This window comes from Mya arenaria, chromosome 13 (genome assembly GCF_026914265.1).
Source record: "Mya arenaria isolate MELC-2E11 chromosome 13, ASM2691426v1".
Taxonomy (NCBI): domain Eukaryota; kingdom Metazoa; phylum Mollusca; class Bivalvia; order Myida; family Myidae; genus Mya; species Mya arenaria.
Genome location: NC_069134.1, coordinates 67,972,908 through 67,985,716, shown reverse-complemented (window position 1 = coordinate 67,985,716; position 12,809 = coordinate 67,972,908). Strand labels below are relative to the sequence as shown.

The 12,809-nt window shown below is 34.7% G+C and overlaps 1 protein-coding gene across 3 annotated transcripts in view; it reads right to left on the bottom strand.

Annotated features, from left to right (window-relative positions):
* Positions 1–12,809, bottom strand: part of LOC128212774 (sucrase-isomaltase, intestinal-like) — a 61,936-nt gene that overhangs the window by 40,150 nt on the left and 8,977 nt on the right. For all 3 annotated transcript variants that reach the window (XM_052918079.1, XM_052918078.1, XM_052918080.1), the window contains 13 exons: positions 11,373–11,521; positions 10,195–10,369; positions 9,679–9,775; positions 9,242–9,354; positions 7,427–7,552; positions 6,966–7,097; positions 5,918–6,061; positions 4,359–4,475; positions 3,474–3,603; positions 2,160–2,313; positions 825–958; positions 441–475; positions 58–174 (listed from right to left, as the gene is read on the bottom strand). In XM_052918079.1, the coding sequence (XP_052774039.1) occupies positions 58–174; positions 441–475; positions 825–958; positions 2,160–2,313; positions 3,474–3,603; positions 4,359–4,475; positions 5,918–6,061; positions 6,966–7,097; positions 7,427–7,552; positions 9,242–9,354; positions 9,679–9,775; positions 10,195–10,369; positions 11,373–11,521 (1,623 nt within the window). The remainder of the gene's footprint in view (positions 1–57; positions 175–440; positions 476–824; positions 959–2,159; positions 2,314–3,473; positions 3,604–4,358; positions 4,476–5,917; positions 6,062–6,965; positions 7,098–7,426; positions 7,553–9,241; positions 9,355–9,678; positions 9,776–10,194; positions 10,370–11,372; positions 11,522–12,809) is intronic.

The following is a 12,809-nucleotide window of genomic DNA, read 5'->3' as shown; positions in this document are numbered from 1 at the left end:
GTACAGAGACATTGCAGATTTACTTACGTCCACTCGTCTTATTAGACAATTCCTCACCTTGGCATCATGCTGGTTATGGTTGCGGCTAAAAGGGTAGAAGGCTCCAAGCTGCATCCAGCGTTTACACAACTCTGGGGTTACATCGTTCCAGTATCCACAAATGTCTGCACCAATCTAAGGGTTACATATGACCATTACAAATGACAGGATTTGAAACAAAACTTTCATTATACAGTAAAACTGTAATCATTCGAACCAGTAAAAACTAGAGAATAGCTGATTGGTCGAAGTCATGTCTGACCTTTATCCTTCTATTTTCATATTAAATAAATTGATGATAACTCAAAACCTAAATAAGTCGAGCACTTAAAAACCATTGCCAGTCAAAAAAAACTACTAAAAAGCTTATGTATAAGTTCTGAAAAAACAACAACACTTACATAAGGTATTCCAAATAGATTGAATTCCAGCATTCCTGTAATACAATGGCAAATATATATAATACTAATATATCTCTTTTCAAAATCATTATACTAGCTACTTTGCATGACTTTTTATTTGACATTAATTTGTGTTTGTTACCTAACTTATGTCTTTGATTTGTGCAAATGATAATTTGTGTCTTTAATTTTGTTCATTAAATGCTGAAATGATCAAAATAATGCCATCCCATAGTTATATTACCAAACAGTAATTGCTGCATACCTATGACAGAGATGCGAAGGGGTCGCTGCAAGATGCACCACTATTCCCCTACCCCAACCCCTTCTTCCCATTGCCTGTCCAGTGACCATGTATTTACAGATATAGGGGTTACTGCATACCTATGATAGAGGCACTAAGGTCACTCCAGGCGGCATCGTTATCCCCTGTCCAGTGGCCAGCATACTTTCCACTACCCGGGTACGTTGATCGGGACAACACAAAACTTCGCTCACCCGTGGCCTCTCTAACACCTCTGCATTCATATAGTAAACATAATTATAACATCAAAAAAGAAATTTTCATCCTCAGGTTTATTTATGATAGGGAATAACAAGACGACAGCAAGAAGATGACAATGCTTGGTCTGTCATTGTTTTTATAAACAAAAAGGGGAATTACTTTGCAATTAATAAAGCCAGATTTATGGGCCTTGCTTCCCAAGTGCATATTGTCACAGGTAACATGCGTACACAGTTTAAGTTACCCAGCTTCATGCGAATATCTTGTAGGTTTTTTTAAGTTTTGGCTTAGGTTTAAAGTTTTTGCACACTGATAACAATTAGGCTATGGATATAACTCAGAAAGCACAAGCCAGACTTTTTTGCAGTTGTATTGATATTAACTTATGACCTATTTACAGTCTAATGATAAATAAAACATATTTCATTTTAATGGGAGCACAACTCAACCAATAAACTCATTGAAAGAACATACAAATCATGTTCCTAAATAGTTCACTCTATCCATGCAGACAGTGCACATCTAAGTAACCAATCTTCCAATGTTAGCTACAGACTTCGGTAGACTATGTTGTCATCCAGAATGCCCAAAATTTCACTATCTTATGACTTAACTTAAAGATTGTCTTGTCAGTCAGAGCCCCAGTGCCCCAAACTTCACTACTATAAATATAAATTACAGTCCAATTCAGTCTAAAACCCTACATAAAAGTGGGCAGAGACTCTCTCAATAGGTAGAGACTGTGTACATCATAGTGACCATATACCCCTTCTCTCCCTGTCAACTCACTATACAGATTGTCTTGTCAGTAAGAAACCCACAAATTTCACTACAACAAATAATCATTTCAGTCTAATACCAGTCTAAACCTCTACCTGAAAGTGGGAGGAGTTTCACTCCATCCATACAGATTGTGCACGTAAAAGTGTGCATATTCCAAGTTCTCTTCCTGTCAGCTCATAATACAAAATTTCTTGTCACTCAGAAAGCCCCAAACTTCCCTCCATAATATTATCCAATACAGTTAAAAACCAGTCTAAACACCTACCTGAAAGTGGATGGAGTTTCACTCCAGCCATACAGACTGTGCACATCGTAGTGAGTTTACTTCCCGATCTCTCTCTGTCAGCTCACAATATAATAGTCTTGTCATTGAGAGTGCCCCAAACTTCGCTACCATATTATAACAGTCCAATGCCAGTGAAAACACCTACCTGAAAGTGGGAGGAGTTTCGCTCCAGCCATACAGACTGTGCACATCGTAGTGAAAGTACTCCCCGTTCTCGCCCTGTCTGCTAACCATACAGATCGTCTTGTCGCTCAGTCTTCCATCCCTCCCTTCTTCACTGTCAAACAAGAAGGCTGCCTCTGGAAAAATGAAATGATACCAAAACTGCATCAAGGAATGTTATTTACTTGTCATCTTAGTAAAATTCAGCAGACTTACTTGTGATGATAGCCATTTGAAAGGGCGGGGGAGACTGGTGATATGTTATTAAGAACACACTTGACATATCAGTTTACAGCCATACATGCCAGATCCCCAAGTGAGGGGAAAAATCCCCAGAATGCAGACCCATCCCCAGGAATTCAGACCAAAATCCCCTGGGAAACCTCTCAGAAATATGGCATGTAACAGTTCAAACCAGCTTATGCAACATTTGATCGCATGAACATGTTCATTCAAACAATGCAGAGTTGGTATCTTTTGTCTTGCGGTTTATGTAACTAGAATTAAGAGCTTTCCACTGACTGAGTGAACTTGTATTTGGACAAAAGATTCCATCAAAGATGTGAGTGTGTCTCATTCCTATTAATAATTAAAAAAAAGAGTTATGAAATCATTTGATGGATAATCCTTTGGTCTAGTTAGAATTTATTTATATGAATATGAAGTTGTTTTGTGCATAAAAAAACCCCACAATAACCTTGGCAGATGAAATGTTGCATTAAAAGAGGCTTTCACATGGTGATTTAGAAATTTTATATTTAAAAGGAAATTAATTCACTTTCTTAGCTGTTAGGGTAATACAGAATGTAAACAGAAACTTTGTTAGTTTTTAATTCTGAAGAACAGTTACAATCTAATTAAACTTCCAAAGAAATTGATATTTCCTTTCAGTTTCAGTTTATTGTTTGGCCATAAAGAAAATGCTTTGAAATGCGATATATATGTCACATCATCACATGATTTAGCTTTTTTGGTAACACCCTTCAGCCTTTATTGAGAACAGCATATTCAAACCCATGTATTACCAAATTTTTGATTTAAAAAAAAAACATCACATGCAAATAGTCTGTGAGGAGTCTGAGGACCTACTTGATTTTGCAACATTTATAGGAGTCACAATTTGACAAACATTAGCAAAAAATAAAACTCACACAAAAAAGCTATGGTGGTATTACAAAATGAAATTGATCCCATGTTGCCCTTCAAAAATATAAAATTCTTTCTAGCACAATGCTTTTTCAAGAAATCACAATGACCATTAATCTTGTTTTAATGTTCCTGAGTATATTTCTCCTACTTGTTCTGTAGGGCGGGTCCTCAAGCTTGTTGTTGGTAGGGCAGTGTAAACTCCAATACGGCTTAGCCTCTTCCGGCCAGTTCCAGGGACGCTCCTCATTTGTACCAAAGTTGGCCGGCTCATTCATGTCCTGGATAAACAAAACAAGTTTCCAGTAATTTGTAATGCTTTGTTATTTGTAATACGCATTGTGTCTGCTGTTAATTTTGTTCTTGACATGTCAAACATTTTTACCCATCTAAATATTAACCCTTATTATTCTTTTGAAAAATCTACATACTTCTTATTTTTCTAATTTCTTTATTGTTTTCGCTACACCAAGGTGCTATTTGTATCCAAGACGTTGAATTTTACACATTCCTTTCAGCGCTTATGTTTAGAAGGGAGGAATATGCAAAACCTGCATTACCGTTTGCGGCATGACACTAACTAAACTTGATTGCAAACATGAACTCAGTGTTTCAAAAGTCTATGGCCTGTCAATAGACTTCATCCATTAAAGGACACTGACTTCTGGCATCAGTAATTCGGTTGTATACTTTTACATATATAAGACCCAAAAAGGCGGATAATTACCCACAAAGCATCCATACATGTCCATACATGTCCAGTTTCCATTGGTTTCACTTATGCAGATCAATTTATTCGTAGCTTTAAATTACATTAAGTATTATTACTTTATTAAACTGAACACACTGAGGATATTACAAAATTTATATCTAACAAAGAGTTCTATCATTCAGTGTTTGCCAAATGACACTAACATTTAAATGAATAAAGGATTATGAACATTTAGGTCAGCAATACTCGTTAACATTTAGACATAATGACGGTCAACAACTCTCTTAGATCAATTCTTTATGTTTTAAAGGAGACTTCACTTACAATCCAGAGAGCATCGAAGGGGAGCGTGTCGTGATGTTTGACAATGAGTCTAGACCACAGATCCTGGGTGGACTTCTTGAAGAAGTCGGGGAAAACAGACTTCCCGGTCGGCCATACCTGCATGGAATGTCATTGTAAATGTCATTAAACTCTCTTTCATAGGAACCAACATGCAGTTATTTCAAAGTGACACAGTCAGAACACTGAGTTTATTATAAGTGGTCCATCATTTTATTCTTTGACCTTTGACCTACTCAACCAGAAAACAATAGCAGTCATCTACTGACAATGACAAAATGTGCTTACCAAATATAAAGACCCTACACCAAGTCGCTTAAAAAATGATTGATCTGAAACGCCCATAATTTATATAGATAAGGTCAATATGACCTCAAACTTTGGCCCTTAAATAAAAAGGGGTTATCTTATGAGTATTACCAATATGCATACCAAACTTGAAGACTCCAAGTCATTCAAAACATACCAAAATGCAAATAAAAGTAGTACCGGTAACATGCTTTGCAGGTGAAAAAAGCTGCTTAGCTGCAAATGATATTGAGACTTTGTTAATTGGGATGAAAAAATTAAGAGATTTTTTTTTTAAATTTAAATAATCAAACTATGCTGTACTGTATACTATTATTATAAGAAATAAAATGTGATAAAGGCACTGAAAGTAGTTTAAATAATATACTAAGAAAATATAAAAAAAGTGGTAAGTTTGGGGTATTTACAGGAATGCATTGACAAGATTTTAGATGCGAAATGTCTGAAACATTTTCTTTAAGGCAAAAATCCCTGGGATTCTTCTAATCTAATGAAAACACACACTGTATACATGTACTTTTCACTTACTGCCATGAACAAAATTCCAGGACACTTTGTTAGACACTTAGTGAATATATCTGTAGATTTACATATTTGAAGGTCACTGGCATAAAGCTGTGACTATTGTTATACGGCTATACCCTCAGCAGAGCTATTGAAAGTGTCTTCGGATGGTTGTAAGCGGACCGTGCATGTGAATTTCGAGTAATCCTACTAGCCGATATATAATCCGATGATAATAATCGAATGTTTATCTTTCAGAAGATTATTTCTTTTAATCTATTTATAAATCTGTATTTATTTATTTATTAATGCATTTAATTTCTCACTAACATATGCAATACACTTATCGTTGTATAAGTCAAAAGTTTGCCTCAGACATAATTGTTGTTCGTCCTAACGAAACGGCTTCCTTCGTCTGTAAGAGGACACTTTTGAAGAAAAAACTCGTACTGTATCTATTACTTAAATATAAAGATATCTGGATAAAAAAGGGCCTCAAATACATGCTTCAGTGATGGGGGAAAGCTGCTAATCCATGAGACTGTTCTAATACCTTGTAACCACAGAGGTCCTGCCCTTTAAAGAATGTTTGCTATTAACAACAATATTCCCTTCATTCTATCTATCTACCCGGAAGTAATTTCTTTACTTACAATGATGCTGCAGAAGCTGCAAGTGTTCTGTCTTGGATACATGAGAACAACGTAGTTATAGCTTACATGACTTACATAACCTAGGAGGGCCCCTGTACTATCTGTGTCGGCATCAGCCACTTTGAGGTCGTCTGGCCACATGACTGACCCTCGCAGTGCCGTTAGGTTGTCATAAGGTTCGTAGGTTCCCATGGTCATGTTGCTGATGATAGCCGGGTCCTGGGAATATTTTAATGCATAAAATATTTCAGAATTATGGATTGAAAGTAACAAAATTATATACATTGAAAAGTGATTTTACATTTTCAGATTCAAAACACATTTTGTTATAAAACTAAACCCTGCACTTCTTTTTTGGAATAAATATATCAGCATTTAATAATGTTCATTTTAAAAAGAAACAATTATTAGAAGATACACAAAATTATGAAAAAAACATTAAAACCCATTTTTACACCTTTAAGCAGAATGAAAGTCAATGACAAAAGTAAGACATAGTATAAACTTTAGAAAGTCATTCTCTAGTCTGTCCTGATTATTTTATTGTATGCATATTGCACTTTTTTGATTATGTGAACGTTTGTACATCAGCATCCATCTGTATAAAATGTATGAAATGTTATATTCATGCTTGTTTGAACATTAAAGCAATCTAATTGGACAACAGTAGTTATTGGATAAATATTGACCAATCAATAAATATTTGGGCTAACTTTAACCAAACCAAGGAATAAGCCAATTTTAATACTTGGCTGCTGCAGCAATATGTATATAACTGGTTAAATCTTCTCTTTGTTCGAAGTTAGCTGATTGGTCAATATTAATCCAATAATAATTATTGGCCAATCAAATCATTACAATATGCTATCTAGCCAAAAGATAACAAGTGGACAACATATTCAGACCTTAATACAATTTGCAGCTGACTTTGCTTCATAAAAAAATGGAAACTACAGGGACAAGCCCAATAGCCTAAACTTAAATAAAGAAATAAATCAACTCTTCATCTATTGAATGAACATTAACATTTCAATCTTTATCATACTGCAGTTACTGTTGAGATTTAAATTGACATCAATGAACCAGTTTCACACATTATGTGGATATCATATAATGCATTTACCAGTATAATGACAGTTCTCATCCCTTGAGCCTGCAGTTTTTGGAAGTATTGTGGCAGGGTGCCAAACTTGTCTTGGTCAATGGTGAAATCCTTGTTGGCGTCAAAGTGGTCTATGTCGGCATACTGAATGTCCTGAGGAGATGCAAGAAATAAAACATTTATGAGATGGGTTTTGGTAATGAATGCAGGCAGTCTCCGGACAATATACCAGGCCCCTAAATATCATTAAATACTAAGATTATTTGAATCTTACTTAGTGATGTATCATTTTTTAAATGCTAACAACTCATGTATCTTCGCAGTTTTCGTAATCTCTAGCTACATATCAAAAATGTATTGACAATGACTTGTTTTGAGGAAATACTGTATTTGCCGATTTTGGGACCATCTGGTTTCAAAGCTTTGTCCCCCAACAAAATAAGAGTAGCTTAACTTATTATCACAAATATGACACCACCTACCACAGGGATGTTATACTGGAGGGTTCTGTTGAGTGCTACCTCCATGTCATTAACATCCTTGTAACCATAGCGACACAGCTGGAACCCCAGGGAGAAGTATGGGGGCATGAATGGACGACCAACCACCTGAAAATAAAAATGTGTACAGTCATTTGTAGCAAGCTGCATAACTATGGTTAAAGTATATTTTGAGTTACACCCCTTGTTCAATTTAAAACATGAATAATGCAGTCAGCCCTCTATTTGTTTAATTTCATGCAAGTCGTAACAGTGACTTTCTGTTGATAACGTTTTCAGTCTGTGTCTTCAAAATTGAGAGAATTTTCTGATTTGGGTTAAAAAAAAAATCGTGCAAAATAAATTATATAGCATACTGTATAGCAAAGATGCATTTGTGATTTTTTAAGGCATACACTTTACTGTATTAGTGCTTCTTATTCAGTTACAGACACTGTGTTTACCTAATTGGGAAAATAGTATGACTTTTTGTTAAAAATAGATATTTTTTTCACAAGGGGAAACAAGTGTTATTTGCACCATGTATATAGACACATTTATAAGTAACCCCAACCCCCATCCTTTAAACCATCTTTGGACAAATGCTCATTATTCATGTTATTATTAATTATGGTTACATAGGAATGAGTCGCAAAATGGACCGGGAATATATGAGTTATCAGTTACTCTGTATAAACTCGGGCCAAAGAAACCATTGATAAGATTTTTTTTTTTTAACTAAAAGGAATGTCACAAAATACCATCTAAAAGGAATAAAACATTATTTCAGGTGATGTGAATATTTTATCATCAATAGATTGGTAAACAAACTTGTTTACATTTTTGCTAACATAGGAATTCAATGACTTTGTTTGAGCTGACAGACCCTTACAGATGGCGAGTAGCGATAAGCAGTAAGTACAGGAAACATGATGTAATACAGAGTCCTCAAGAAAACTCAATATCTATTCTAACCTTAACAATCGAGACGACAAAATATCAAACAAGATTTACAGTTCCGATCAACAAATCTTATCTTTTAAATTTATTGAGCTTCTTAACACTCAAATAAGTTCAATTTTGAAATTCTAATGGGAAAAGAAGCATTTTTATTGTATTAGTTGTGGTATTTCAAAACACAATGTATTGAGAAATTAAAGTTGATTTGTAGACATAGCTATAAATAGGTTTCTATGCCAAGGTGACAACCACAAATGTACATGGAGGTAAAACAAATATCAAGTGATAAAATATCACAAATATGTTCATTGTTAAAAAAAGATATGCAGCTTTAGAATTTGTCAAAATATGAATACATAAGTTCCCGAAAAGTTTTCAATGACCTTGACCTTTAACCTATATATCTTGTCCTAAGTTTAAGGACTAGCTACACCATAATGTTTGAAGGTCAAACTTCTTATTTATATTGCTATTGCAGTTTTTTGTAAAAATGATTGTATTATCCTAAACAAACTTTGACCAAAACAATCAATAGGGAGCATCTAGCCTTGACCTTGAGATAAGCCCAGGGGCCATATTATATAAGCAACTTGGATTGAACTTAAAATTAGGAATAGTAACCAAGTGGTTTGATAGGCCGGTATATTTAGCTGGCCAATAGGCTGAATGAAGTCACTGAGGCATATCTAAGTAAAAGTATAAGATCAATATTGAATACTGGCCCTGGACTGAACAAGGGTATTCTACATGTAAGGGCAAATTACCTACCCACCAACCAATATGAACATGAACATGTCCCTTCTTCATCACATGAATATACAACTTTGAATGCGGATGAGAAAAGATAGTCATACTTACCCCAGTGTATTGTTGGACCACATTCTCCGGCTCAGGTCCCAGAAACATGTAGAAGTCCAGAACTCCACCGATGGTTCGGTATGTCAACATGGGTAGTGGCGTGAATGAGTAGTCTGGAAAATAAACATGTTCTTTTTATGGAATGCTGAAAACAGAAGAAATGATATTTTGTGTGATAGTTTTAACTACGTTATCTTTATAAAAGTCATAAAAAATGTCTTTCTTATAGTTTATCCCATATTTTAATTACAAAGAATTCAATAATTGGGAATACCAATTTTATACATTTTATGGAAAAAAAAACTATTTTGTATTTATACTAGTATTGATATCATCTAACATACATTTGTCTAAGTGTCATCTTTCTTTTCTCAAAACCAAAAGCATGACGGCTAAAACGGATATCAAAAACAATTCTTCACATGTATTCCACATACCCATGGCATTACTGTTGAGCAGAAATACTCCGTGTGAATGGCCACCTCCCTCCATACAGGTGTAGAATGGGTGGACGCCATATAAGTTGGAATACGCCTAAAATAAACGATGTATTACAATGAATTGCGATGTTGATTTTTCCTCTTTGATTGCAAGTTTTATTTTTTTATAATGAAAGTTGAATCCTATTATGTAAAACTTTATGGATAAGATTATAAAGGGTAAAGAGACTCTTACAGTAGGTGGAGTGCCTAAATATATTTTTATTTACTATATTTTCTTATTAGCAAGCGGCAGTTGTGGTGGGAGTCAATAAGTGCAGATCTAAAGATTTCATAAGTTGTACATTTCAAAGAATTAAACAATTTTGCATTTTTGCTTCCTAAAACTTCATGCTTAAGCTAAAGCAAGTGGTATCAACTATCCAGACTAATTTCAGATTTGACAGAAAATAATTTTGATATTCAAATATTTAATGTTCACAATAGCCAAAATGTTTGTTTAAAGTTTCTCACCTGGTGGCTTGGAGCCTGATCGCGGGAAAACATTGGCCAGGTAGTGTGGTTGAGGTCGTGTTGGAATGTGCGGTGCAGGTTCTCCCCGAAACCATACACGTGCACGCTCGGGAGGCTCGTGCTCACCTGGAGGAACTGGTCTGACAACACCAGGCCGCCCACACCCGTGTCCCATCTGTACAGGAGAGTTGTACATTCAAAGTAAAAAAAATTAAACCTCCATGCAAACATTGGTGAAATAAGGACAGAGATATCATACTAACCCTGGCATGTTGTCCAGTGGTTTACGCACTCACTTCTCACCTAGGCAACCTGGGTTTGATTCCCTGTCTGGACGCATGTGAGTTTGGTTTGTGGTCACCAAGCCGGACAAGTGTGTTTCCTCCGGATACTCCAGTTATCCCCACAACACAAGACAACACTCTCGCGTAAAATTGTGCCAACGAGAGTTATAAACATAATGTTGCAAATACTTGTTTTACAATCATTGTAAATTAAAAAGGTTTAAACACATAACCTTGGTCATTGGAATATCAATTTTTCCCCCTACCTTAGGATTTATTTACATTTTTATAACATTTAAGATACTATGATAATAATACACAAAAGATCTCCAACAGAATTAAGATATAAGTACAAGCATTACTACTTGAATACAATTTTATTTCAGTGGATAAAGGGGCATAAATAAACAATCATTACAGCAAAATTTATGGATTTTGCTACACATGTTCATATTGTCTGAGGCAACATGTAAATAAAATTTCATTTAAATATCTTAAACATTGTGAACTATGGCCAAGGTTCAAGAATTTGCACACAAACAAGCTGAAGTCACCGAAAACAAATGGCACCAGGGTCATTAACGTCTTGAGTCTGTGTTTCAGTCCAAGTCTTAGAAAACTGAATTCTTGAATGTTGCTAATTTTGACGAAAGATGTGTGCCTGATTGTAGAATAAGTTATTTGTAACCGATCAAGCAATATTTACCATCTTTGCACGTATAAAAGCATTTTTACAACAAAAATATATTTTCCCTTTCCCGAGCCTTAGTCTCAATCTCAGTCTCAAGACGCTGAATATGGGCCCAGGGCTAAGAAAAGCCTATATAATTCAACAACTTATAGTGTAAAAGTAACATTTTTTAAAACAAATCTGAAAAACAATTAAATACTTACAATACTTTGCCTGTTGATTGGCGTTTAATTTGGAATGCGAAGGTGTCATTGTTAGTGATAGAGAACTCATATTTTGGATTATCTCCCTTCTCCTTTGGCAGGTCAAGGTCAAGGGGTACTTTGTAGCGCTTGAAGACAGGGTCATCAAACTGGAAATATTGTACCAAGGTCATTGTTACTCAGTGCGAGATGAAAAAGGAACATTGACCTTGTGTTGCAGAAAAACAAGGTCAAGGAGACTTATCATGTCTTTTATTTCACTGCTGTTAGGTCTGACCCACTTAGGAGATATGTTATTGCAGGAGAGATAAAGATCAGATTATTCCCATGTTTAATTTATATTCATTAACCATAAATGTTTAAGATCAGATTATTTTTTAGGAAATACCGGCTAACAATGCTATTATATATGATACATTACAGGGAGCTGATCAAACAAAAATGTCACTATCAGTAAATAGAAATTAAATTGATTTGTTTTAGATTATACTATGCCTTCATCATAAAACAAATTCTCCTTGAATGGTTTAGAAATAAAACAAAAACTTTTTCGTAAACATTTTGAAATATTTAAAAGAGGCTTGAGTGTAGATTGTATTTTTTAAATATGTGAGTCAGATTTTAAACAGAACATCGGTGTGTTTTGTTTATGCATTATGGGTTGTGCATTCTTAAATGTTTAAATAAGAGACAATATTGAATTTATTTTAGGTATAATTTAAAAGTAAGATATCATATTAATAATATCAGTTTTTTCGGCTTTGTCCTTCACTTAATTGTGAACAATAATCTGCTATGATTTTGCAAATAATCTGGAATTTGATTTCTGTTAACGGGAGAAATTAATAAAGTCAGTCCCGAATCTGTAATATAAGTGTTTAATTTCATAAAGCATGCAATTTCACCCCTAAATTCTGTGAAGGAAGCAATCCTCTATTGAGATGATTGTGATTAAGAATTTAAATTGTGGGTAATTTGCAGACTTCTGTCAAATATTTGAGAAAGTTATGAAAATTTATAACAAATATCAGGTAATCTATCCTAATTTCCATAAGCTACAATGATTCTGGCTTGTCTATGTCAACAGTATGGTGGAATTTTAAAGTTTTACCTGTTTGGATAGTTAACAGTGGCCACGATAACAAGAAACTATTAGATTGATACAATACATCAGGGGATCACCCTTCAGAGCAATACCTGTACTTTAATATCACCATTGATGTATAGGAATCACAACCTAATTCATTTCTAGTCAGTAGAAACCTGTTGAATTTTGCTTGCAGAACCTACAACATCTTTGGCCAGATGGCAGACATGTTAATCACAAGACCATGCAGTTCTCTGTGACCTCAATATGTGATTTTAAACTTTTATAAGTAGAAGTATCGGTAATCCTAGAACAGCAGTAAGGCCAATATGAAATAATTAGTGGATTAT